Here is a 23,965-nt window from a genome sequence, read left to right on the forward strand (position 1 = left end):
AAGGACTTTGAACCTCTCCCTGCTCATTATCTTTAAGCTTTGTTAAAGTAAGTCAAAGCCAGTCAAAGGAACATTGGAAATGCTAAATGAAAAAAGACCATGGTCCATCTAGTTTGCCTTCTACCATCCTGGTAGTCACATGATACAATGATAATGGAATTGTTGACCAATCATAGCAATCAATCTCTATCAATTAGTCTACAACAGACCCAGACATGATGCAAGGAAAACCGCAGCGATGGAGAGCTTTGGGAACCATAGATCCAAAGTAACCTGTTCCTCCCAAACATGCTACACTTAGTTCATATGTCTCAAATTACTCATATACTGTATCCCAAAATGTTATTTTCTGAAAGAAATTATCAAATTTGCATTTGAATAAATCAATAGTAATTACTTCCACTGTCTCCCGAGGGAGCATGTTTCATAGATTGATCACTCTGTGTTTGAAAGGGAGAAACGTGAAACAGCTACTGAGGTTCTAGATTTAGGTAAGGCTGACTTCAACGGGATAAGACATAGAGGGCTAGATTTTCAGGGAGCCATCAGGCGGGGTTTCAGGCTTGTTGGGGGGGGGGGGAAAACCAGACTTTGGGGGTCCCGACACCATCCCGCCCAAAACCCTGCCCCACGTAAGTTTCAGGGGCGGCGGGTACCTGCCCCGCACTGGGACCCGCCGAAACCAGGCGGGAAGGGATTAGTGCCAATCAACTGCCTGTTAACAGGTAGTTAACAGGCAGTTTTTAGCCTAATCCCCTTTTTGAGGGGTTTCGTGTGGGTTTCCTGATGGCTCCAAACCACGCCAGGTTAGAGCAGCGGACCGTCAGGTTGAATGAGTTGGAGGGGTCGCGATGTCAGCGCTCAGGTGAGTGATGGGTGCATGAGTGTAAAGGTAAGTGTGTTTGGTGTGTCTAAAGTGTGTAAAGAACTTTTACTTACCTTTACTTACCTTAACAGCCTTTCTTCCTGTAGCCGTCGGGAGTGCAGCACTCAGCCGGAACTGAAAGCTGAACGGCTGCGATCTGTCAAAAGTGACAGCCTTCAGCTTTTAGTGCTGCTGAGATTTCTAACTGAGTCTGCGCAAGTGTTTGACAGCTTCAAACAGCTGTAAAACACTGATATTTCATCTGTCAGAAATCTTGACGGATGAAATTTCAATCTGTGACGTCACCTGTTGCCGGGTGGCCCTTAATTGGCCTGCTGAGCCCGCTGGGCGGGCTCAACAAGGTCAATCAAGGGAAAATCACGCAGATTGGCCGGACGTCGAAGTAGGCGGGTCAGAAACCCGAAAGGGGAAGTCCCGCCTTCTTCCCGACAGGTTCGACAAAATCGACCCCAGACTGTCCACATTGAACTGGGCAAATCTGTTAATGGGTAAAATGACAGAAAATCAGCAGGAGATGTTCAAAAAAGAATTTAATGTGATACAGAACCAGTTTATACCCCTGAGGGGCAAGAACTCGACTTGCCAAAAAAAACAGCCAGGACGACTAAAGAGGTAAGGGACAGTATAAAACTAAAAAAAAGCGTACAAAAATGGAAAAAATAGCACAGATCCTAGTGAAGGGGAAAGATACAAAGAACAGCAAAGGGTCACAAAACAGATAGTAAGAGCTACAAAAAGGGAGTATGAAAAGAAACTTGCAAGGGATATCAAAACCAATACAAAGAGTTTTTACAATTATATTAGGAAAAAGATGGTGGTCAGGAGCAACGCTGGCCTCTTGAAAACTCAAAGCGGTGATATTGTCAATGATAATAAGGAAATTGCGGACATGTTGAACTTTGCATCAGTATTTACAATAGCGGAAGAGGATAGCATACTGGAAATCCCAAGGAGACTAATACTGAATCAGGGACAGGGACTCAATAAAATTAACGTAAGTAAAATAACAGTAATGAAGAAAATAATGGCACTAAAGAGTGACAAATCCCCAGGACCAGATGGTTTTCATCCCAGGATTTTAAAAGAAGTAGGTGAGCACATTGCAGATGCCCTAACTATAATCTTCCAAAATTCTCAGGAACCATTCCTTTAGATTGGAAAATTGTGCACGTCACTCCGCTATTTAAGAATGGTGAGAGAGCATCTGTTGTCGGATAGGGTGACTGAACACCTCAAAAATTTTCAGTTGATCAGAGAGAGCCAGCAAGGATTTGTGAAAGGTCGGTCAAGCCTGACAAACCTGATTGAATTTTTTGAAGAGGTGACTAAAGTAGTGGATAGGGAAATGTCTATAGATGTTGGCCCAGTAATTCCGGGCACAACGCGTGAGTAAGGACGAGGTACTCAGGCGTGTGCCCGGAGGAATTGCCGGTTTTCAGCATGCACAGCGCATGCGCTGAAAACCGGCATTTCCTGTCCTCTGACCCAAGGGGTTAAGAGGCTGAATGCGTGCGCGGTATCGGGCAGCGCGTGCGACTTGGATTTCCTCTATTTTTAGAGAGTTGCGCGTGTGTAAAGGCCTTCGGTATTTACGCATTGAAAAACCACACGTAAGTACTTAGTTTTACAGGTAAGTGGTCTATTAATACAATTGAGAATTTTTTTTCCACAGGTTTGTTACTTTTAAAGAATTTACAGTAAGGTAAGTTTAGTTTTAGCCCCGATTTTTTATATAATTTTTTTTTTCAAATTTTAAAATTATTGTTTAAAATAGTTTTTCAGAGTTCTTTATGGTTCATTTAAGTAGTGCAATGCTTTTTTAAATTTTCTTTCAGGTTTAAGTAGTGTTTTGGGGCCAGGAGTTTTCATGAGTTTGACAGCTCTTACTGTCAAACTCATGAATGAACTTTTGCAACCTTCCATTGGTTGCCCTGTGCTCACGTGATCCCAGCCGGCTCATCGCACTAAGTACGCCGCTGGGTCATGCACACACAGCGCGGCAGGACCTCAAGCGGGCCAGTGAGAGGAAATGCAATGTGGGCCAGAATTAAAATGTCAGCGCGCCGGGTAAGTGAACATCGGGGGCTTGCACGCGCGGCAAGCTCCCGATCCTAATTTCAGGGCCGTTATTTATATAGAGTTCCAGAAGGCATTTAATGAAGTCCCACATAAGAGACTGCTAACTAAGGTAGAAACATGGAATTGAAGGCAAGTTACTAACCTGGATAGGAAATTGGCTGAGCGGCTGGAGACAGAAAATAGGGATAATGGGTGGGTACTCTAATTGGCAGTAAGTGACTAGTGGTGTCACGCAGGGATCTGTGTTGGGGCCTCAACTATTAATAATATTTATTAATGACTTAGATGATGGTATAGAAAGTCACATATCCAAATTTGCCAATGACACAAAGATAGGCGGCATTGTAGGCAGTGTGGATGAAAGCATAAAATTACAAGGGGATATCGATAGATTAGGTGAATGGGCAAAACTGTGCCAAATGGATTTCTGATGCGCTATCAATTACTCATAAAAGACTGAGAGTTAAGAGAGTAACTAAAGGCTTTTATTAGCAAAGAACAGAGCATGCCTCTTGTGGTTGACTGGGTTCCAAGAAGGCAGGGGGCTGCAGGTCAATCACCTTTATACCTGGGCCTGTGTGGGTGGAGCCAGCCGAGACATGCTGAGGCATGCATAGGTACAACAGTGTGTAACAACAACAACAACAACAACAGTGGTTTACCACATTCACCCCTTGTTTAAAATTGAGTCCGGCGGGGTGAAGTGTACTAAAGGTTCGTGTAAGTAAGTCTATCAGGTGGCCTTGTATGCCGTCCTGATCGTCGTGGTGGCGGCGGTGATGGTGCAGCATCCAACGTTGAGTCTGGCGTCTCATTGAGTGGTTGGGTGGCCAATGACGGGTCCTGGGGCTGCGGCATGCCGTCTAGCGGGGTTGGGTTGTGGGTAGTGGTGGATGGCAATGGTAGTGTTTCAGGGGCACCCAAAGGTGCGAGATCTCGTGTGTACGCTACGTAAGTGTACTGGGGGTAGGCGTGGGTAGTGGTGGATGGCGAGGGGGGTGTTTCGGGAGCACCCGAAGGTGCGAGGTCTCGTATGGAGACTGTGTCCTCCCGCCCGTCCGGGTACACCACATAAGCATACTGAGGGTTGGCATGGAGGAGGCTCACCCTCTCGACCAGGGGGTCCGTCTTATGGGACCTCACGTGCTTCCGCAGTAGGACGGGTCCTGGAGAAGTCAGCCATGTCGGTAACGAGGTCCCCGATGTGGACTTCCTGGGGAAGGAGAACATTCTCTCGTGAGGGGTAGCATTGGTGGCTGTACAGAGCAGTGACCGAATGGAATGGAGCGCCGCAGGGAGGACTTCCTGCCAGCGAGAGGTCGGGAGGCCCTTAGATTTCAAGTTTAAAAGGACTGCCTTCCAGACCGTCGCATTCTCCCTTTCCACCTGGCCATTCCCCCGGGGGTTGTAGCTGGTGGTCCTGCTTGTAGCGATACCTCTCGAGAGCAGGTACTGCCGGAGTTCGTCGCTCATAAAGGATGAGCCCCTGTCGCTATGAATATAGCTAGGGAAACCGAACAAGGTGAAGAGGTCATTCAGACATTTAATGACCGTGGTACTGGTCATGTCTGAGCAAGGGATGGCAAACGGGAAACGGGAGTACTCATCAATTATGTTGAGGAAGTACACATTGCGGTCGGAGGAGGGGAGGGGCCCTTTAAAATCGACGCTCAGCCGTTCAAAGGGGCGCGTGGCTTTGATCAGGCTTGCTCTGTCTGGCCTATAAAAATGCGGTTTGCACTCGGCACAGATTTGGCAGTTCCTGGTCATGGTCCTGACCTCCTCGATGGAGTAGGGCAGGTTACGGGATTTGATGAAGTGAAAAAACCTTGGGACCCCCGGGTGGCAGAGGTCATTGTGGAGGGTCTTCAGTCTATCGACCTGCGCGTTGGCGCATGTACCACGTGATAGGGCATCTGGGGGCTCATTGAGTTTCCCGGGCCGGTACAAGATATCGTAATTGTAGGTGGAGAGTTCGATTCTCCACCTCAAGATCTTGTCATTCTTGATTTTGCCCCTCTGCTTATTATTAAACATAAAAGCTACTGAACGCTGGTCAGTGAGCAGGGTAAATCGTTTTCCGGCCAGGTAATGCCTCCAATGTCGCACAGCTTCCACAATGGCCTGGGCCTCCTTTTCGACAGAGGAGTGTCGAATCTCGGGGCCCTGGAGGGTCCTTGAGAAAAAGGCCACGGGTCTCCCCGCCTGGTTAAGGGTTGCAGCTAGGGCAAAGTCGGAAGCGTCGCTCTCCACTTGGAAAGGGATGGACTCATCCACTGCGTGCATTGTGGCCTTCGCAATATCTCCTTTTATGAGAGTGAAGGCTGCACAGGCCTCTGCTGTCAGGGGGAAGGAGGTGGACTTGATGAGGGGTCTGGCTTTGTCCGCATAGTACGAGAAAAATCCTAGGCATCTCTTCAGTGCTTTTTGGCAGTGGGGGAGGGGGAGCTCCATAAGGGGGCGCATCCTGTCGGGGTCGGGGCCGATGACTCCGTTCTCCACTACACAGCCAAGAATGGCAAGGCGCTTGGTACGAAACATACATTTGTCCTTGTTGTATGTTAGGTTCAGCCGCTGGGCCGTACGGAGGAATTTCTCTAGATTAACATCATGGTCCTGCTGGTCGCGGCCGCAGATGGTGACGTTGCCTAGATAGGGGAAAGTGGCCTGGAGCGCGTTCTGGTCGACCATCCGGTCCATCTCCCGTTAGAAGACTGAAACCCCATTGGTGACGCCGAAGGGAACGCTGAGGAAGTGGTAGAGACGACCGTCAGCTTCAAAAGCTGTGTACTGGCGGTCCTCAGTCCTGATGGGGAGCTGGTGGTATGCCGACTTCAGATCAATCGTCGAGAACACCCGGTATTGTGCTATCTGATTGACCATGTCAGATATGCGGGGGAGTGGGTATGCATCTAGCTGGGTGTAGCGATTGATCGTCTGGCTGTAGTCAATAACTAGGCGCTGTTTTTCGCCAGTCTTCACTACCACCACTTGTGCTCGCCATGGGCTGGTGCTACTTTCAATAATCCCTTCCTTCAGGAGTCTCGCTACCTTGGATTTAAGGAAGCTCCTATCCCCGGCACTGTAACGCCTGCTTTTGGTAGCGATGGGCTTACAGTCGCGGGTGAGGTTAGCGAACAAGGAGGGGGGGGGGGACTTTAAGGGTGGAGAGGCTGCAAATGGTGCGCGGCGGGCGATTTAAAAGCTGCTGGCTGCAGACTGTGAGTGGGGGGAGGGGTCCATCGTACGCTAATGTGACACTCTTAAGGTTGCACTGAAAATCCAGCCCCAGTAGAACGGCAGCGCAAAGATGGGGCAGGACCAGGAGTTTAAAATTTTTGTATTCTGTGCCCCTTACTGAAAGGGTCACTACACAGTAGCCACCGACGTCCGCTGACTGGGCTTTGGAAGCCAAAGAGATCCGATGTCGCGTCGGCAGGACCGGGAGAGAGTAACTCCGCACCGTGTCGGGGTGGATAAAGCTTTCCGTGCTCCCGCTGTCAAAAAGGCAGGTAGTGGCGCGGCCGTTTACCTTAATGTCCATCATGGACCTGGACAGTTGATGAGGGAGAGATTGGTCCAGCGTCACGGAGGCCAGCGTATGGTCGAGCGAGTCGATGTGGTCGTCAGATGAGGCGGTGGTTGAGTCCGGGTCCCCCGTGGTTGAAGTTGGAGACGTCCGAGATGGCGGACAAAATGGCGGCGCCCATGGTCCCGATCCCCACGCGGCTGGGGGAGCCCAAGATGGCTGCCCCCACGGTTCGCACGCGGCGCTGCTGGCGTTAGCGGTTTTACCTTTGCAGGCGCTGACATAGTGTCCTTTCTTCCCGCAGCCGGAGCAGGTAGCGTTTCTCGCCGGGCAGCGTGCTCTGGGGTGTTTTGCCTGGCCACAAAAATAACATTTCTGTGCCTTGGACATCGCAGCAGCAGTTGAAGGTGGCGGTCCCATGACCCAAGGTTGTGGCGTCCACGTTGCGGAGCGGTTAGGGGAGAAGGCATCCATATTCCTGTGGGCAGCGTCGAGCGAGAGCGCGAGGGACACTGCCTTTCTCAGGTCCATTTCTCCCTTTTCCAACAGTCTGCCGGGAGTAGTCGGACCTTAGACCCGCAACGAAAGCATCTCGGATCAGTCCCTCCGTGTGTGCTGCGGCTGATGCTTCTTTGCAGTCGCAGTCTCGGCCGAGTATCCATAGTGCCCGTAGGAAGGCCTCCACTGATTCCCCGGGCTGCTGTCTGCGGGATCTTAAGAGGTGCCGGGCATAGACCGTATTTACCGGGCGTGCGTATTGCCCTTTTAGCGGACCGATAGCCACCGCATAGGTCGTCGCGTCCTGGATTATTGTATAAACTTGGTGGCTCACCTTTGAGGCCAGGATTTCCAACTTGTTTTCGTCCAGGGTCACAGTTGAGGCTTGCAGGTAGGCCTCGAAGCAACGCAGCCAATGCGCGAATTTGGTAGCCGAACCCGCCTCTTGGGGGTCTAGGTCCAGGCATGTTGGTCTGAGGGCTCGCAGCAGCTCCTGTTGCTCAGCGTTTGGTGCAGCAGTCTGCTGTTCAGCGTTTGGTGCAGCAGTCTGCTGTTCAGCGTTTGGTGAAGCAGCCTGCTGTTCAGCGTTTGGTGCAGCAGCCTGCTGTTCAGCAAATGTCGACATTTTGTTTTTGCTAATAAAATTGATGCGCTATCAATTACTCATAAAAGACTGAGAGTTAAGAGAGTAACTAAAGGCTTTTATTAGCAAAGAACAGAGCATGCCTCTTGTGGTTGACTGGGTTCCAAGAAGGCAGGGGGCTGCAGGTCAATCACCTTTATACCTGGGCCTGTGTGGGTGGAGCCAGCCGAAACATGTTGAGGCATGCATAGGTACAACAGTGTGTAACAACAACAACAACAACAGTGGTTTACCACAATTTCAATGTAGGCAAATGTGAGGTCATCCACTTTGGACCTAAAAAGGATAGAACAGGGTAATTTCTAAATGGCGAAAAGCTAAAAACAGTGGCGGTCCAAAGAGACTTGGGGGGTCCCGGTACATAGATCATTAAAATGTCATGAACAGGTACAGAAAATAATCAAAAAGGCTAATGGGATGCTGACCTTTATATCTAGAGGACTAGAATACAAGGGGGTAGAAGTTATGCTGCAGCTATACAAAACCCTGGTTAGACCACACCTGAAGTACTGTGAGCAGTTCTGGGCACCACACCTTAGGAAGGATAGATTGGCCTTGGAGGGATTGCAGCGTGGGTTTACCAGAATGATACCCAGAGATCAAGGGTTAAATTACGAGGAGAGCTTACACAAATTAGGGTTGTATTCCTTAGAATTTAGAAGGTTAAGGGGTGATCTGATCGAAGTTTTCAAGATGACACCAAATTGGGGGAGATAGTCAATACTGAGGAGGACTGCAACAAGTTACAGGAGGACATTAATAAACTTGCAGAATGGGCATATAATTGGCAAATGGAGTTCAACACAGATAAATGTAAGGTATTACATTTTGGTAGGAAGAATAGGGAGGTCACATCACTTGGAGGGTGTGAGTCTAGGTAGGGTAGAGGAACAAAGGGATCTCGGAGTACAAACACACAAATCACTAAAAGTTGCAACACAGGTTAGCAAGGCCATTAAAAAAAAGCAAATCAAGCACTAGGGTTTATTTCTAGAGGGATAGAATTGAAAAGTAGGGAAGTTATGCTAAACATGTATCGAACCTTGGTTAGACCACACTTGGAGTAATGCGTACAGTTCTGGCCACCATATTATAGAAAGGATATAGAGGCACTGGAGAGGGTGCAGAGAAGATTTACAAGGATGATACCAGAAATGTGAGGGTATACATATCAGGAAAGGATGAAAAGGCTGGGTCTCTTTTCTCTTGAAAAAAGAAGGCTGAGGGGTGACCTAATAGATGTCTTTAAAATTATGACAAATTTTGATAGAGTGGATACAGAGAAAATGTTTCCACTTGTGGGGAAGAGCATAACTAGAGGCCATCAATATAAGATAGTCACCAAGAAATCCAATAGGGAATTCAGAAGAAATGCTTTTATCCAAAGAGTGGTGAGAATGTGGAACTCGCTACCACAGGGAGTGGTTGAAGCAAATAGTATGGTTGCATTTAAGGGGAGGCTAGACCAACATATGAGGGAGAAGGGAATAGAGGGTTATGCTGATAGATTTAGATGAGGAAAGACGAGAGAAGGCTCATGTGGAGCATAAATGCCGGCATGGACTGATTGGGCCGAATGGCCTGTTTCTCTGCCATACATCCTATGTAAACCCATGTAAGATATTAAGGGGAACAGATAGGGTAGATAGAGATAAACTATTCCCGCTGGTTGGGGAGTCTAGGACTAGGGGGCATAGTCTAAAAATTAGAGCCAGACTTTTCAGGCATGAAATTAGGAAACACTTCTACACACAAAGTGTGGTAGAAGTTTGGAACTCTCTTCCAAAAATGGCAATTGGTGCTAGATCAGTTGTTAATTTTAAATCTGAGATTGATAGATTTTTGTTAACCATAGGCATTAAGGGATATGGGGCAAAGGCGGGTATATGGAATTAGGTCGCAGATCAGCCATAATCTCATTGAATGGCGGAACAGGCTCGAGGGGCTCAATGGCCTACTCCTGTTCCTATGTTCCTATGGTCACTGAAACAGATTAGGTTTGAATTTACCCCCCTTAGAGCGCAGGCCGGGTCCTCTGGTTCTACTGTTCTGAAGAAAGTGAAATAGCTTGTCATGGTCTACATTATCTACTCCTGTCAGTATCCTATAGCAGTCTTGACTACTTCTTGGACCCTGGACCTCAAAGCATCCATACCTGCCAGTCTTAGCATTCATGAGAGATGGTTCTGATTTGTCTACGGCTTCCATTACTGACATCACCATTGTCGTTGCTAGTGGCGTTACTCCCTGCTCAAAGCAAAACTGCAGTGCAGAATCATGGACATCACACTAACTAGGGCCAGAACCACACTCAGCAGGGGCAGAATTTTAAACCCCACACTCACTAGAGAGCATATTCACTAGGGCCAGAATCAGAGAACTCACTCACTGCAACCAGAATCACAGAAACATACTCAGCAGAATCATAGACAGCATAGTTGTCAGGTGCAGAATCACGGATTGCACACTCACCAGAGGTAATATTACAGACACCACACTCACCTGGGGCACCTATGGTTAAAAGGCAACTTATTTGCTCAACAATTTTAAGAATAATATTATTACAAGTGGACCCTCCCTTCAGCCACAGCAATGGCAATAAAAATCGGGCGGTTTCCATAGCGGGCGGCTGTTCCACTCTGCCAGTTTTACGCCTGGGCGGCAAGTGGAAAATCCACCCCCATATGTTTACTTCAAGCTGTCTGCTCTTGTTAAGAAGAGTAAATAATTACAGTAGCACTGGACTTGCCCAATCCCACTAAGTACTGATCTGTACATAAACAGCATTCTGCCTCCAGTAAGTTCACTGACATTGACGTTGCATCTGTTTCACACTCTGATAATCAATTTGAAATCCTCGGTTGCCCTTGTATGGTAACACAATAGGGGTGATTTTCTGACTGAGCCCTACTGCCAGGCAGCCTTGCTCACCGGCAGTACATATCGGAAATTTAGGTGCACACTGCGCACAATTTACTAACCATTAATTTGTACACACCACATGCCCAAATTTCTGATACGTGCTGCCAGTGGGCGACTCTCCCTGCCAGGGGCTTGTAGTCGGAAAATGACCCCTAATATCTGTAAATTACAGCAATAAAAAGCATTGCTAAACTGTACATCACCAAGGGCAATATAACGTGTGCTATTGCTGTTTGCTCCTGCAGGAAATTGAGAGGGAAATGAAGCTTGTTTTTGACAAGTGGGCAGAAAAATCAGAAGGTACCAACAATGCTAAAACAGAGAATGCATGTCCACTGTTCTTGGTAGGTTCAAAGTTACTCACTGATGGTGTTTGCTTTGCTATATAATGTGAATGACATGAGCTAGTCACATACGGTACATCTTCTATCTGTTTTGATATTCTCATATCTATAGCAGGTCAACCAATCAACACACAACAGCAAACCTTACAACAACCTCAGACAACTTAAGTAATGATGTGTTACTTACAATAAGTAAATGACGCAAGGTACTTTGTTGGAACACCGTTACTCTGCAGCGCGCTGTGCTGTCACTGGCTTGGGAGTGTTTCAGGCTGAACTAGGTACCTGAAATGGCAAAGGGTTCAATTCCCCAGCACTTAACATCACTCCTCCTGCTCAGCACAACAAGGTTGAATATCCCATAAGACGAGGGGGGGTGGGGGGGAGGGGGGGTGGTAGTGTCTTCCGTCAATCATCCTCCGTAACTTTGCGTAAGCCGTTTCGCCCAGGTTTCTGTGGATCTTCTGCCAAAGTCATGGTGAACGATCAGGAGACCGCTACAGAAACTCAACCCCAAAAATTTACCAGAAACAGGCTTGCGTGTAGACCCTCGACTTGGATGATTTATTTAGTCACCATCTAATTTTCTCCTGATATCAGGAATCATAGAATCATAGTGAGTGAGGAGGACATAAAAAATCTGCAAGGGGACATAGACAGGCTAAGTAAGTGGGCAGAGATTTGGCAGATGGAATACAATACTGGAAAATGTGAGGTTATGCACTTTGGCAGGAAAAATCGTAGAGCAAGTTATTATCTTAATGGTAAGAAACTGGAAAGTACTGAAGTACAAAGGAATTTGGGGATCCTGGTGCACGAAACTCAAAAGGTTAGTATGCAGGTGCAGCAAGTGATTAAGAAGGCCAATGGAATGTTGGCTTTCATTGCTAGGGGGATAGAATATAAAAATAGGGAGGTATTGCTTCAGTTGTACAAGGTATTGGTGAGACCGCACCTGGAATACTGCATACAGTTTTGGTGTCCATACTTAAGAAAAGACATACTTGCTCTCGAGTCAGTACAAATAAGGTTCACTCGGTTAATCCCGGGGATGGACATATGAGGAGAGGTTGAGTAGATTGGGACTCTACTCATTGGAGTTCAGAAGAATGAGAGGCGATCTTATTGAAACATATAAGATTGTGAAGGGGCTGGATCGGGTGGATGCGGGGAGGATGTTCCCGATGATGGGTGAAACTAGAACTAGGGGGCATAGTCTTAGAATAAGGGGCTGCTCTTTCAAAACTGAGATGAGGAGGAACTACTTCACTCAGAGGGTGGTAGGTCCATGGAATATGCTGCCCCAAAAAGCTGTAGAAGCTACATCATTACATAAATTTAAAACAGAAATAGACAGTTTCCTAGAAGTAAAGGGAATAAAGGGTTATGGGGAGCAGGCAGGAATTTGGACATGAGTCTAGGTTCGGATCGGTCATGGCCCTGTGGGTAGCGGAGCGGGCCCAGGGGCCGTGTAGCCTGATCCTGCTCCTATTTCGTGTGTCTAATTCTGTTAGATTCAGGAGATGGTTCTGTGATAGTAGATTGGCAGTTAGGATCAGATCAGCCATGATCTTATTGAATGGTGGAGCAGGCTCGAGGGGCCGATTGGCCTACTCCTGCTCCTATTTCTTATGTTCTTAATGTTACAGCACAGAAACAGGCCATTTGTCGCATCAAGACCACATCAGTGTTTTTCTCCACACATGCCACCTAGTCTAATCTCTGCTCACTCCCCATACCTTTTATATTCTTCTTTTTCCAGTAACTAATTGCCCTGGTAGTTCTATAATCTCAATATCCATCTCCTCTGTGAAAAGTGAGGCAAAGTCATAGGCCCAGATTTTGCTGTATTAATAACGGCGAGGCTATCAGCGCGCGCTGTTATTACAGGGTAAATGTGACAGCAACTTCTGCCGTCCGCACATGGGCAGTTCAATGTGGAAATCATGACGTTGCTGTCAGACATACCCTGCTCCCCTACAGGGTGCGCTGTTGCAGTCCTCACCAATACACTTGGCACTAAAAATCACTGTAATGGCGTGAACTTAGGGTACTTACCCACTAATTCCGCACTAAAGTTGGCTTAAAAAGTTAGGGTTAGTGCAATCAACAACAACAACAACTTGTATTGATGTAGCACCTTTAACGTAGTAAAACATCCCAAGGCGCTGCACAGGAGTATTTTAAGACAAAAAATTTGACACCGAGCCACGTAAGGATAAATTAGGGCAGGTGACCAAAAACTTGGTCAAAGAGGTAGGTTTTAAGGAGCGTCTTAAAGGAGGAAAAAGAGGTAGCGAGGCGGACAGATTTAGGCAGGGAATTCCAGAGCTTAGGGCCTAGGCAACAGAAGGCATGGCCACCAAAGGTTGAGCGATTATAATCAGGGATCCTCAAGAGGGCAGAATTAGAGGAGCGCAGATATCTCGGCGGTGGGGGGGGGGGGAGCGGGGTCGGGGGGGTAGTTGTGGGGCTGAAGGAGATTACAGAGATAGGGAGGGGCGAGGCCATGGAGGGATTTGAAATCATGGATGAGAATTTTTAAATCGAGGCACTGCTTAACCGAGAACCAAACAAGGGGTGATGGGCGAACTGGACTTGGTGCGAGTTAGGACATGGGCAGCCGACTTTTGGATGACCTCAAGTTTACGTAGGGTGGAATGTGGGAGGCCAGCCAGGAGTGCATTGGAATAGTCAAGTCTAAAGGTAACAAAAGCATGGAGGAGGGTTTCAGCAGCAGATGAGCTGAGGCAAGGGTGGAGATGGGCGATGTTACGGAGGTGGAAATAGGCAGTCTTTGTTATGCTGCGGATATGTGGTCGGAAGCTCATTTCAGGGTCAAATATGACACCAAGGTTGCGAACAGTGTGGTTCAGCCTCAGACAGATGTTAGGGAGAGGGATGGAGTCAGTGGCTAGGGAACTAAGTTTGTGACGGGGACCGAAAACAATGGCTTCGGTCTTCCCAATATTTAATTGGAGAAAATCTTTGCTCATCCAGAACTGTATGTCTAAATTGTCAGACTGCTTGTCCGACAATCAGGAGTAAGTGAATTTTGAATGGTGTAATAAGTGATAATTACTGCTGAACAACCTCTCTGGCCCTGAAAAATTAATTTTATAAGCATGGAGTCTCATTCCCTCAGAAGAAAATTACTGTTGCAGAATTTTAAAAAATTAAATTAAAAATATATTTTTTAACTTTTTCTTTCTGTCTTTTACCACTCTCCCTTAATCCCATCTGTATTTCCCAATCATTATTTCACTTCCTGTATATGATTTAAATGTAATTCTTGTTTTTCACTTCCTGGTTTGCACTCTGCGTGTCTCAGTGAGGATACTTCAATCTGATTGGTTGAAGAGCTGAAGAGATAATTACTAGTCCTAGCCCCTTTCGGGCTACCCTGGATCAGGCGTATTCCCCAGACGTTCACCTTCAACTAAAGTTATAGATAGCCGAATCCTATAAGATGCTTAATTGGGTCTAAAGGTCCAGACTATCTCTCCCTAAAGGAAAGAAACAACTTGAAGATGTTACCGTCCTCCAGATAGCACTTTTAATAAGTTTAACTAGGCTGTAACCTTCCGGATATTATGAGGGTCCGGAATACTCCCCCAGAATTCTGAAACTCCTCACCACAGTGTGTACAGAGATTGAGTTCACGAGTTTGATACAGAAGTACTCTGTGAGACAATTAAAAAAAAAAAAAAGATTTATTAAAGAACCAACATGTAGTTAACAGCTGGTGAATTCAGTCACAACATTAACAGTTCCAAAAACAATTAGCTTACAATTCTTATTCTCAGAGATCCTTATTCTCAAATCTTAACTTCATTAGATTTTTACATTTCTACTTCTTTCTTAATCCAGGATAACCATCAAAATCAAATAAAAGTACCCTTTGATCCCCGAGACTCAAAGAGTTAAAAACTTACAGAGCCTGCCTCTGAAGAGTGAGAGAATCGCTTTGCCCCTTTCAGCGACTTCTGACTTTTTATTTGAAAGTTCTATTTTTTATACCCTTTTTGCAGTGGTATATCCTTTGAAGTTTTCTGCAGATATAAGCTAATTATCTCTAGTCATCTCTCTGTTGACTTCTTTTTATTCTTACTGTCAATTCAGCTGTTAGCTTGCAGAATTCTGTCTGCTATATAGGTGTTCAAAGCTTATCATAAAAAACGGTTATAACAGATGTATTTATTTGATGCCATTCTTACGAAGTGCTTCCATTCAATTCTTAGATCACCTAGCTGGTTGTAAGCAGATGTCGTGTCTCCTAGTTATTCCAAGTTCAATACAAAAACCATGTGATTGCTTGGTGCATCTATTGATATCATATCTACAAAGTCTTCTGTTTATACCTTTTACAACATGTAAATTAAAAACACTTCAACTAGGATGTTCTATGCATTTCTTAGCTACTTCAATTGGTTGTATTAAGAATTATGTCTCCTGTCTTTCATTTGATGTGATATTTATGAAGGCATATGGTTCTTTAATGTTCTGAGTTTCTGTTTGAAGTGTTAGTTTTTAACACTTTAAACTGGGTAATTGTATTGTTTCTCCCAAACTGCAGACTCCTTGGAAGCTGCAACTTGCTGCTTCAATAGGGCCATTGTTTTAGTTTTAACAACCAATTACCATTTCAAAAGCTTGTATGGTGTTTACAGCTTTGTGTTAACAACCCATCTTATCTCAAAAGCCTGTATTCTGTTTACAGCCTGTGTCATTGAGGCTTTTAGATTTTTAAACCCAGTTTTCATGTTTAATAAAGTCAGAATTCCATTCATAGGATGGTGTATCTCTTGGAATATGGCTATTTCCTTTATAGAGCCTCGCTGTTGCTTGCCCTGTTTATAGACACCACAGATCCCCTGGAGATAATGCTGCACTGAAACATATGCTGGATTAGTGGAAATTCCTGCTGACAAGCCCATGAAAAGTCTCCGGGCAACTGTATGCAAGATTAACGGCGAAAGTCATTCCTTCGCCGCTGAGAGCAAAATCTGGGCCATTATTTAATATCTCTCCCATTTCCTCATTGCCTGCTGCAGACTTGCTTCCTTCATCTCATAGTTGCTCTAACCCTACTTTGACTATCCTCTTATTACTAAAGTGTTTATAAAGAGCCTTTTATTGCTTTATATATTTTATATGCTATTTTTTTCCTCATACTATCTCTTAGCTTTTCTAATCACCATTTTTGTCTCTTTCCTACATTCTTCATATTTAGCTTGGCTTTCATTTTTACTATCTGCCCTGTAGGTGCTACTTTTAGACATCACACCAGTAGAAGTCGTGAATGTACGAAACTAGGGGAGATTTAATAGAGGTGTTCAAAATTATGAAGGGTTTTGATAGAGTAACTAACGAGAAACTGTTTCCACTGGCAGGAGGGTTGGTAACCAGAGGACACAGATTTAAGATAATTGACAAAAGAACTAGAGGGGAGATAAGGAGATTTTTTTTTACACAGCTTAGTGTTATGATCTGGAATGCACTGCCTGGAAGAGTAGTGAAAGCTGATTCAATAGTAACTTTCAAAAGGGAATTGGATATATACTTAAAAAGGAAAAAAAAATGCAGTGCTATGAGCAAAGTGCAGGGAAGTGGGGCTAATTGAACAGCTCTTTCAAAGAGCCGGCATAGGCACGATGGGCCGAATGACCTCCTTCTGTGCAGTATCATTCTATGATTGGCAAAATTCAATTCGCAAAATGGAATGCATAACACTGGTGTTTAAGCACCTCAGCGCATTTTTCTACATTAAAGGTGATAAATAAATGCAAGTTGTTGTTATCTCACATCTCACCCATGGAAATAAAGATTACATTACAGAAATCTGATATTGCAGTTGACACAGTGTACTTCCCATTTCCCATTCTGTATAGTCCTATGGGTGACGGCTGCCCTCTGCACCCTTATCCTTTCATTATGTGTGAGGATCGGCGGTGAGTGTGTTGGTAGGTTATTTGATCAAGAAAGGCATCGAAACAGAGTCCTATCCTGTTCGCATCTGACAATCCACATGTACACAATTTATGAAGCATATCACACATGCACTTTACAAATAGAATGTTTTATTGAGATCGCTACAGTTTGGTTACTTTATGCTCAGAAGGCTGATCATCTCAGTTACAACTCTGTTCTCATGAGTTGCTTGGTTACTTTAACTGGGGAAATTATAATCCTCATCACATAGACCGCCATACTTTATATATTAAATAGAGAAGCTCCACTTTGTGTGTTACATGCTGCAGCAAAATATCAAGATGCAGTGATGTGATAAACAAGTCAAATTTTACCCTAGTGGTTTTGATGTCATCAGGCTAGATTGTATTGTAGCCTGTAAGACACCTCAGACAGTTGGCCTATATATTTAGTAGGAGCACTCAATGAATAATTATCAAGAATGCCATACTCAACCTTTTTGTGGTGCGCAATATTTAAATCTTTTGGTTGGAGAAAAAAAAGTCAAACCACCAACACCAATATTCCAAAGGGACAGTATTGGAAACCTTCACTATAATCTTCCGTGGAGCCTTCTTCATGCTCAGACACTAGTTACTCAGAAATGAAAAGCCAGCCTTCCCTGATATCCAACCGGGTAAACAGTGTGATGAATTGCACTGAGCCTTGCTTATCAGAAAGTTCCAAGTTTGATTTTTGGCCTCTGCTGAATTAGCTGATCCCAGCCAGGGCAGTAGGTGGGGCACTACAACTGGCTGAGGTAACCTGAGCTACAGAGTGGGGGGTGGGGAAATTAGCTGATGTTCCTGCTCCTGATTGCTATCCCGGGAAAGTGTGTGTGTAAGTCAAGTGAGGACAAGATCGAGCTTGGCTGTAATACCATAAACAGTCAGTAGCTTGCCAATGCTCATTGTTTAAACGGGCACATGAAGAATGGGCACTTGGACAAGGTACTGAGGGGAGCATGGTATCAGTGGAACTGTACCCCAGTGAGAGTCATCACTCTCAAGAGACAGGTGAAAATTTCTAAGATATGGAAAGTCAAGCATCTACCTATCTGTCTCATGAACCACTAATGAACCAGTTTCCCATTATTGACTTGTTACATCTCCCAGAGGATTATAAGGTAACGCTCTTTAATGGCTTGCGAAAGGAAAGCATGTTGATGATGCGAAGCACACATCCAGTGAATCCATTTTGAACAATTGCATAGTGTTGGATTTTTCATGGTAACACAACAGAACTGTTCTATGTGCATGACAATGTCAGATTTCAGTAACTGTCGGTAGAATTAGGCGATCATGAATTAGTGCTTAACAGGGACTGACCTAAGAAGTTTGTTTCTCACTGCCATAGGCTGAAGATAGTAAGGTTAAAAATACGAAGAATCATTCAGAAATGCAGGAACAGCCAGAAGAATGCCAAAAGATTTAAAGAGCTGCTGAAGCTTTCAGAGACTGATTTAGGTATGTTTGATTGATTAATCTTTCAAATAGCAAATGCTGGGGTGATTGTTAGAGTGACCATAAAGGGCAAGTGCTGTTTGAATAATGGGTTCAATTTTGCAGGAATGTTTAATGTGTGTTCTCAGACCTGAGCCCCAGTTGAGATATAAAATTATAATTTGGGGACCCGAGCGCACATTAAGATAAGGATGATTAACTGGCAAGTTCTCAAGTCACAATTCCCACAGCTGATGACGGAAATGTATTGGACTTTCCTTTGACACGTCTAGAGTTTAATTCTAGGATGCCGGATTTGGCTTATTTGGGATGTCCTACATTAAACCAACATGAATAATAATATTAACTGAAATGATATTCCACCAACAGCTCAACAACACGCTGATTATAGTGTCATATTGGTCAAAAGTTATTTAACCTTTGACTGGCAGGACAAAGTTGCTCTCTAAGGGTGATTCCACCATCCCACACTCCCAGTAGGAGTTGTACTCAAAGGAGGCAGAGATAGGGCTACAGCACTATAGCCCCAATACCATAGGCATAAATTCAGAGCACACGGGTGATATCAGTTATGCCGCTATACAACTGCATAGCCCCAGTTCTCCAACCTGTGCTCCCATTATGCGTATCTCCCTGCTGGGAATTTGGAATCATCCTTTCTAGCTCTATTATTTGCCTAACTTTATAAATGTATGTAGTGTGGTTATCAGAGAAATCATCACAAACAGTAGAATCACAGGAGGGAATTTTTCGGGGGTCAGCGGGCACGTTTGGCGGCAGGTCGGGTGGATAATTTTTTTTTGACAGCGGGTAGGGAACCCGCTGTCAACTCACCTCCATGCTAGTTTCCCAGATGTAGGGTCTGTCATCGCTGAACAGACCCAACACCAAGTGGCAGGGGTGCCAATTTAGATTAGTAAGAGCTTATTAACAGGCACTTAAAAAGGATTTTAAGCTCACCTTTAGATTTTAAGAGTTCATCCACGGCTGCCCCGCTGCTCGGGGTTCACGTCAGGTAAGCAAGTCGGGAGTTGTGCCAACATGGGGTGATTTCTTAACTTGACAGCTACAAATGTTGTATAAAAGCTCCCATTTTATAGCTGTTCACTTTCCAAGGTCAGAAGCTGTTGCTCACTGCATTTGGAAGACAGATTGAGCTTTATGCAGGTTGCAAGTGTTTGGAGCAAACTCTGTATCCAGTGTCACCTCATTGGAACAACCTCTCTCAGCATTGACAGATCGCTTCTGTCATCTCAACTTCACCTACCATCTATTCCATCTGCATCGGAGCCCTTGAAACTATCTCTACTTGGTCCTCAGAATCCCACCACGATCAGCCCCAATACCAGCAGCACCAGGCACACCAGCAGCACCAACAACACCACCAACCTTCTCCGCAATCAACTGATGCTGCACAAGACAGAGGGCATCAGCACCCGACCACATTGCTGACCGGGACGCCAGGGATGGCCTCACCATGGCCAGATTTACTTCACTTGACGCTGTACACCCTGGCTGTCACATGATGCGCCAGGTTGGCACCACCCCACACCAACACCATAAAGCATCCCTACAATGCCTAAGCCATTCCTTTCACACTTATCGCCATTGCAGGGGGTACTGTTATGTCTCACTATTCACTGCAACTTATTAAGCCGCTTCCAAAGGTGCACACAAATCTGTCCAAGAATGCAAAGTGTTGAAAATAAAGATTTCAATGTTTGACAGCACATTAACAGAAATTTCACATGAACATTGGCTAAAACACCCAAGTGCCTACTCTTGTGTGCTGTTACTTGGTATGATTGGACTAGGATGAGGGTGAGGGTGAGTGTAAGGGTGGCTAGTGAGATGGGGAAGTGATAATGTAGATCGAGAGAGATGGGTGGAGGTGCGGTGAGGATGTTCCCAATGAAGGGTGAAACTAGAACTGGGGGGCATAATCTTACAATAAGGGGCTGCTCTTTCAAAACTGAGATGAGGAGAAACTTCTTCACTCAGAGGGTGGTAGGTTTGTGGAATGCTGCCCCAGAAAGCTGTGGAAGCTACATCATTAAATAAATTTAAAACAGAAATAGATAGTTTCCTAGAAGTAAAGGGAATTAAGGGTTACGGGGAGCGGGCAGGAAATTGGACATGAGTCTAGGTTCGGAATGGTCATGGCCCTGTGGATAGTGGAGTGGGCCCAGGGGCCGTGTAGCCTGGTTCTGCTCCTACTGTGTTCTAATTCTGTGTTAGATTTCAGGAGATGGTTTTATTCCTGTTCCTGGCTGGGGTGGAGATCGCCTTTACAGAAGGTAAGTACTGTAGAAAATATAGGGACAGAGTGATCTCCTGGAAGAATTTCGATCGCCTAGATGGGTCGGAGAGGAATTTCCCAGATTTTTTTCTCCCAAATTGGCCATTGGGTCTTTATCTGGTTTTTCGCCTCTCCCGGGAGATCACATGGGTTCGGGTGGATGCAGAGTGATAGAAGATTTGAGGTTAGGATCAGATCAGCCATGATCTTATTGAATGGTGGAGCAGGCTCGAGGGGCTGATTGGCCTACTCCTGCTCCTATTTCTTATGTTCTTCTGTAAGGTAAATTGGTGTGAGTAAGGATGTGCAGGAGTAGGATAGGGAAGGCAGAGTAATGGGGATGTGATGAGTGGCACAGCAGGATGAGGTTGAGTGTGGCTTTGCAGTAACGTTTCATGATCTACTGAGATCATTGAAAGCTTTGCGCCACTGCAGCCTGGTCCTCCTAACGACATCCCTGCTTGTGTCCTCCTGTGCATTGTGCAACCAGGCTGTGTTGATCTCCTGGGGAGGTCTCTTCTGCCCCATGGAAGGGAAGAGGACTTCCCTGTGTGATGTGCACCTCTGTGCAGTGCTTGTCAGTGTTTGCAGCACCTCAATGCTATAGAACACTGACAGCACAACTATCAAAATCAATTTGCGCATGATCCCTTTAAGGAAACCGTCTGATGACGTGTCAAGTGACGTCATCAGACCCGCTTCCTTCAACTGGCCGGGAAACGTGCTGGGCGGGCTTAACAAGCCCAATCAGCATACGATCACCTTGGACAGCGGGCTGGAGCCAGCAGTGGGTTCGCAACCCGCCACCGACCCCGACCGCACCGGACCCGGACTAGAGAGGAGGTCTATGAGTCTCTGACATCTATTCTCCATAGATAGCATGTGCTCATGTGAGTGGCACATCAGCTGCTCCATGCAGGTGGCCATCCTTTCCATGGAAGAGCCTACAGTTACCATCGCCTGCGACACGGTGGTGCTCATGTTGGAGATAGATTCCTCCATTCTCTGAACATTTGCAGACATCGCAGTCACAAAACTTGTCACAGCCTCCTGCACTTCTTCCTGCACCTTCTAGGATCACCCTCTTTCTGGATGGCCCCCGAGGCTCAGCGTCTGCATGCAGCTGAGCAGAGCTGGGAGCGTCCTGCGCCCTCCAGCGAGGAGTCTCCACCATCTGCTCTTGTGAGTTGTGAGACACCAGGTGACAACACTACTCTATCTCGCATTGGACCCACTGAGGTGTGCGAATCTGCGCTGGTGCTGTGTGTGCTTATGTCTGATGACGGTGCACTCTCAAAGGCTGGCGGCTCCACTGAGGACTTCTCTTCCTCTTTCTCCTGTACAGTTCGGGGGGTGGGGGCTCTTGTTGGACCTGTGGGAGAGTAAAGCGATGAGTTAGTTATGTCATATGAAGAATGGGTACAGATACCATTATGCACATGATGACCATTCAGTGCCTGATGACATCAGTCACCTGATGACATCAGTCCTCATTTGAGTGACTGTTTTACGCCATGTAGCTGTTTAATATGTAATTCTGTCACCAGGTTGCTGAGATGTCCCCCTCTCTCCGTCTCCCACCTTGAGCTGCTTGGTAACTTCCGATACTTCTAATGCAGCCTCCTCTGCTGTTGAGAGGGTGGCAAATGATGGCATTCCACCTCCAGTTCTCTCCTGTTCCCTCTTACTGTGGGCTCTCTTTTCCTGCAAGGAGGGAAAGAGAAGGTTGAGTGAGACTGATGGATTGATTGTAACGAATGGATGGGTTAGATCTTTAAAGGGAGACTGTGATGGAGTGGGGTGGCAATGCCAAATGGCCTCCTTGTGTGTTGTTAGTTGGTATGATTGTGTTAGGATGAGGGTGAGTGTGAGGGGTGGCTAGTGAGATGGGGATGTGATAATGTAGATAGAGAGAGAGGGATGGGTGGACGTGGAAGATATGTTCGTGTGAGTAATGATGCGCAGGAGTAGGAGGAGTAGGGTTGGGAAGGCAGAGTGATGGGGATGCGATGAGAAGCACAGCAGAATAAAGTTGAGTGTGGCTTTGTACTCATCTTTCCTGATCTAATGAGATCATTAAAATATTTCCGGCACTGCAGCCTGGTCCTGACCACATCCCTGCTGTTGACCTCCTCTGCAATTTGAAGCCAGGCTCTTTTTGTCTCCTGGGAAGGTCTCTTCTGCCCATCAGAAAGGAAGAGGACCTCCCTGCGTGCTCTGCCTCACTCCACAAGCATATGGAGGGAGTCATTGGAGAACCTGGGTGCAGCCCTCTGCCTCTGTGTATTCATGTTTCCAAGTGTTTGGAATCACTCAAAAGCTCCAGTGCAGTGACTGCACACTCCTAGATGAACCTTCAAATGCAATGTGGCCATGGTTCCTTTAAATTTACCGCTGAAAACGCGTCATGGATGACATCATCAGATCCGCACCATTTAATTGGGCTGGGTAACACGTTGGGCAGGCTTAATAGGCCCCATTAGTGCAAAGTCGATTTCTGGAGCGGGATGGAAGCAGAGACGGGATCGTGACCTGCCATGCTGACCGCCCGCACCCAACCCGCCTAGGTAAAGAAAATTCCGGCCTACATTTCAAAAGTAATTCTTGGCGTGAAGTGCTTTGGAACACCCTGCGATCATTGCCGGCTGTTTCCAGAGAGCCCGGCACTTCTCCTTGGTGCCGGGCTCATTTGCCGGCACTCGCGAGCGGGGATCGCGCTGTTGCAGGCACCTCCCCCTTAAGACTGAGAGGAAGGCCTGCAGTACCGCAGGCTGCCGTGCCGCAGCGGGTGGCGCTGCGGCACTTAACACGCCGATATTCAGTTTCAGCGCCCCAAGCGGGGCGCCGAAACCCTTGTTTAGCGGCCGGCTTCCACTTGGGGCGCTGAAAGTGAATTTCCCGCTGGCGCAAGTGGCTCCGCGCGCAGCGGTAATTCCGGCGCCCAGGCGAGCTGGGCGCCCCTGACTGAATTTTTAGCCCCTTATGCCTTCAGGATTTACTATCTCTGTATTGCATGAGTGTAAACATGAATACAGAGTCATTTTATGGCTTTCTTTACTATTTGTCTCTTTATTGCGCTGGCCTGCTTTGGCTTTCAGTAATTCAAAAACTGAAAGTCCTTTTTTTAAAGTAATTAACAAGTAAATAAAAAGAACATTTTAACTCCACCATATCTTGTTGGATTCACTCCAATTTTCCGACAGGTGCCATAATCCATGATCAATAGCAGGATGCAGTTCAATTGAAAATGAATCAATGAAATTATAAAACTGCAGTTGATACAGTTTACAATACTTTGAATCTGTCCACAGTTTAAATGTGATCTTATGAAG

General features: G+C 46.0%; 1 protein-coding gene across 4 annotated transcripts in view; it reads left to right on the forward strand.

Moving 5' to 3' along the window:
• Positions 1-23,965, forward strand: part of LOC147104564 (peptidyl-prolyl cis-trans isomerase FKBP8-like) — a 49,997-nt gene that overhangs the window by 20,813 nt on the left and 5,219 nt on the right. The window contains exons 7-8 of one of the 4 annotated variants that reach the window (XM_085961959.1): positions 10,803-10,901; positions 18,228-18,337. In XM_085961959.1, the coding sequence (XP_085818085.1) occupies positions 10,803-10,901; positions 18,228-18,305 (177 nt within the window). In that variant the 3' untranslated portion in view covers positions 18,306-18,337. Of the gene's footprint in view, positions 1-10,802; positions 10,902-15,142; positions 15,691-18,227; positions 18,338-23,965 lie in introns of those variants that run through there. The other 3 variants (XM_085961960.1, XM_085961962.1, XM_085961961.1) reach the window with 3 other exon arrangements.

The sequence above is a fragment of the Somniosus microcephalus genome, chromosome 19 (genome assembly GCF_052327205.1).
Source record: "Somniosus microcephalus isolate GS21.2 chromosome 19, FLI_Smic_1.0, whole genome shotgun sequence".
Classification (NCBI taxonomy): domain Eukaryota; kingdom Metazoa; phylum Chordata; class Chondrichthyes; order Squaliformes; family Somniosidae; genus Somniosus; species Somniosus microcephalus.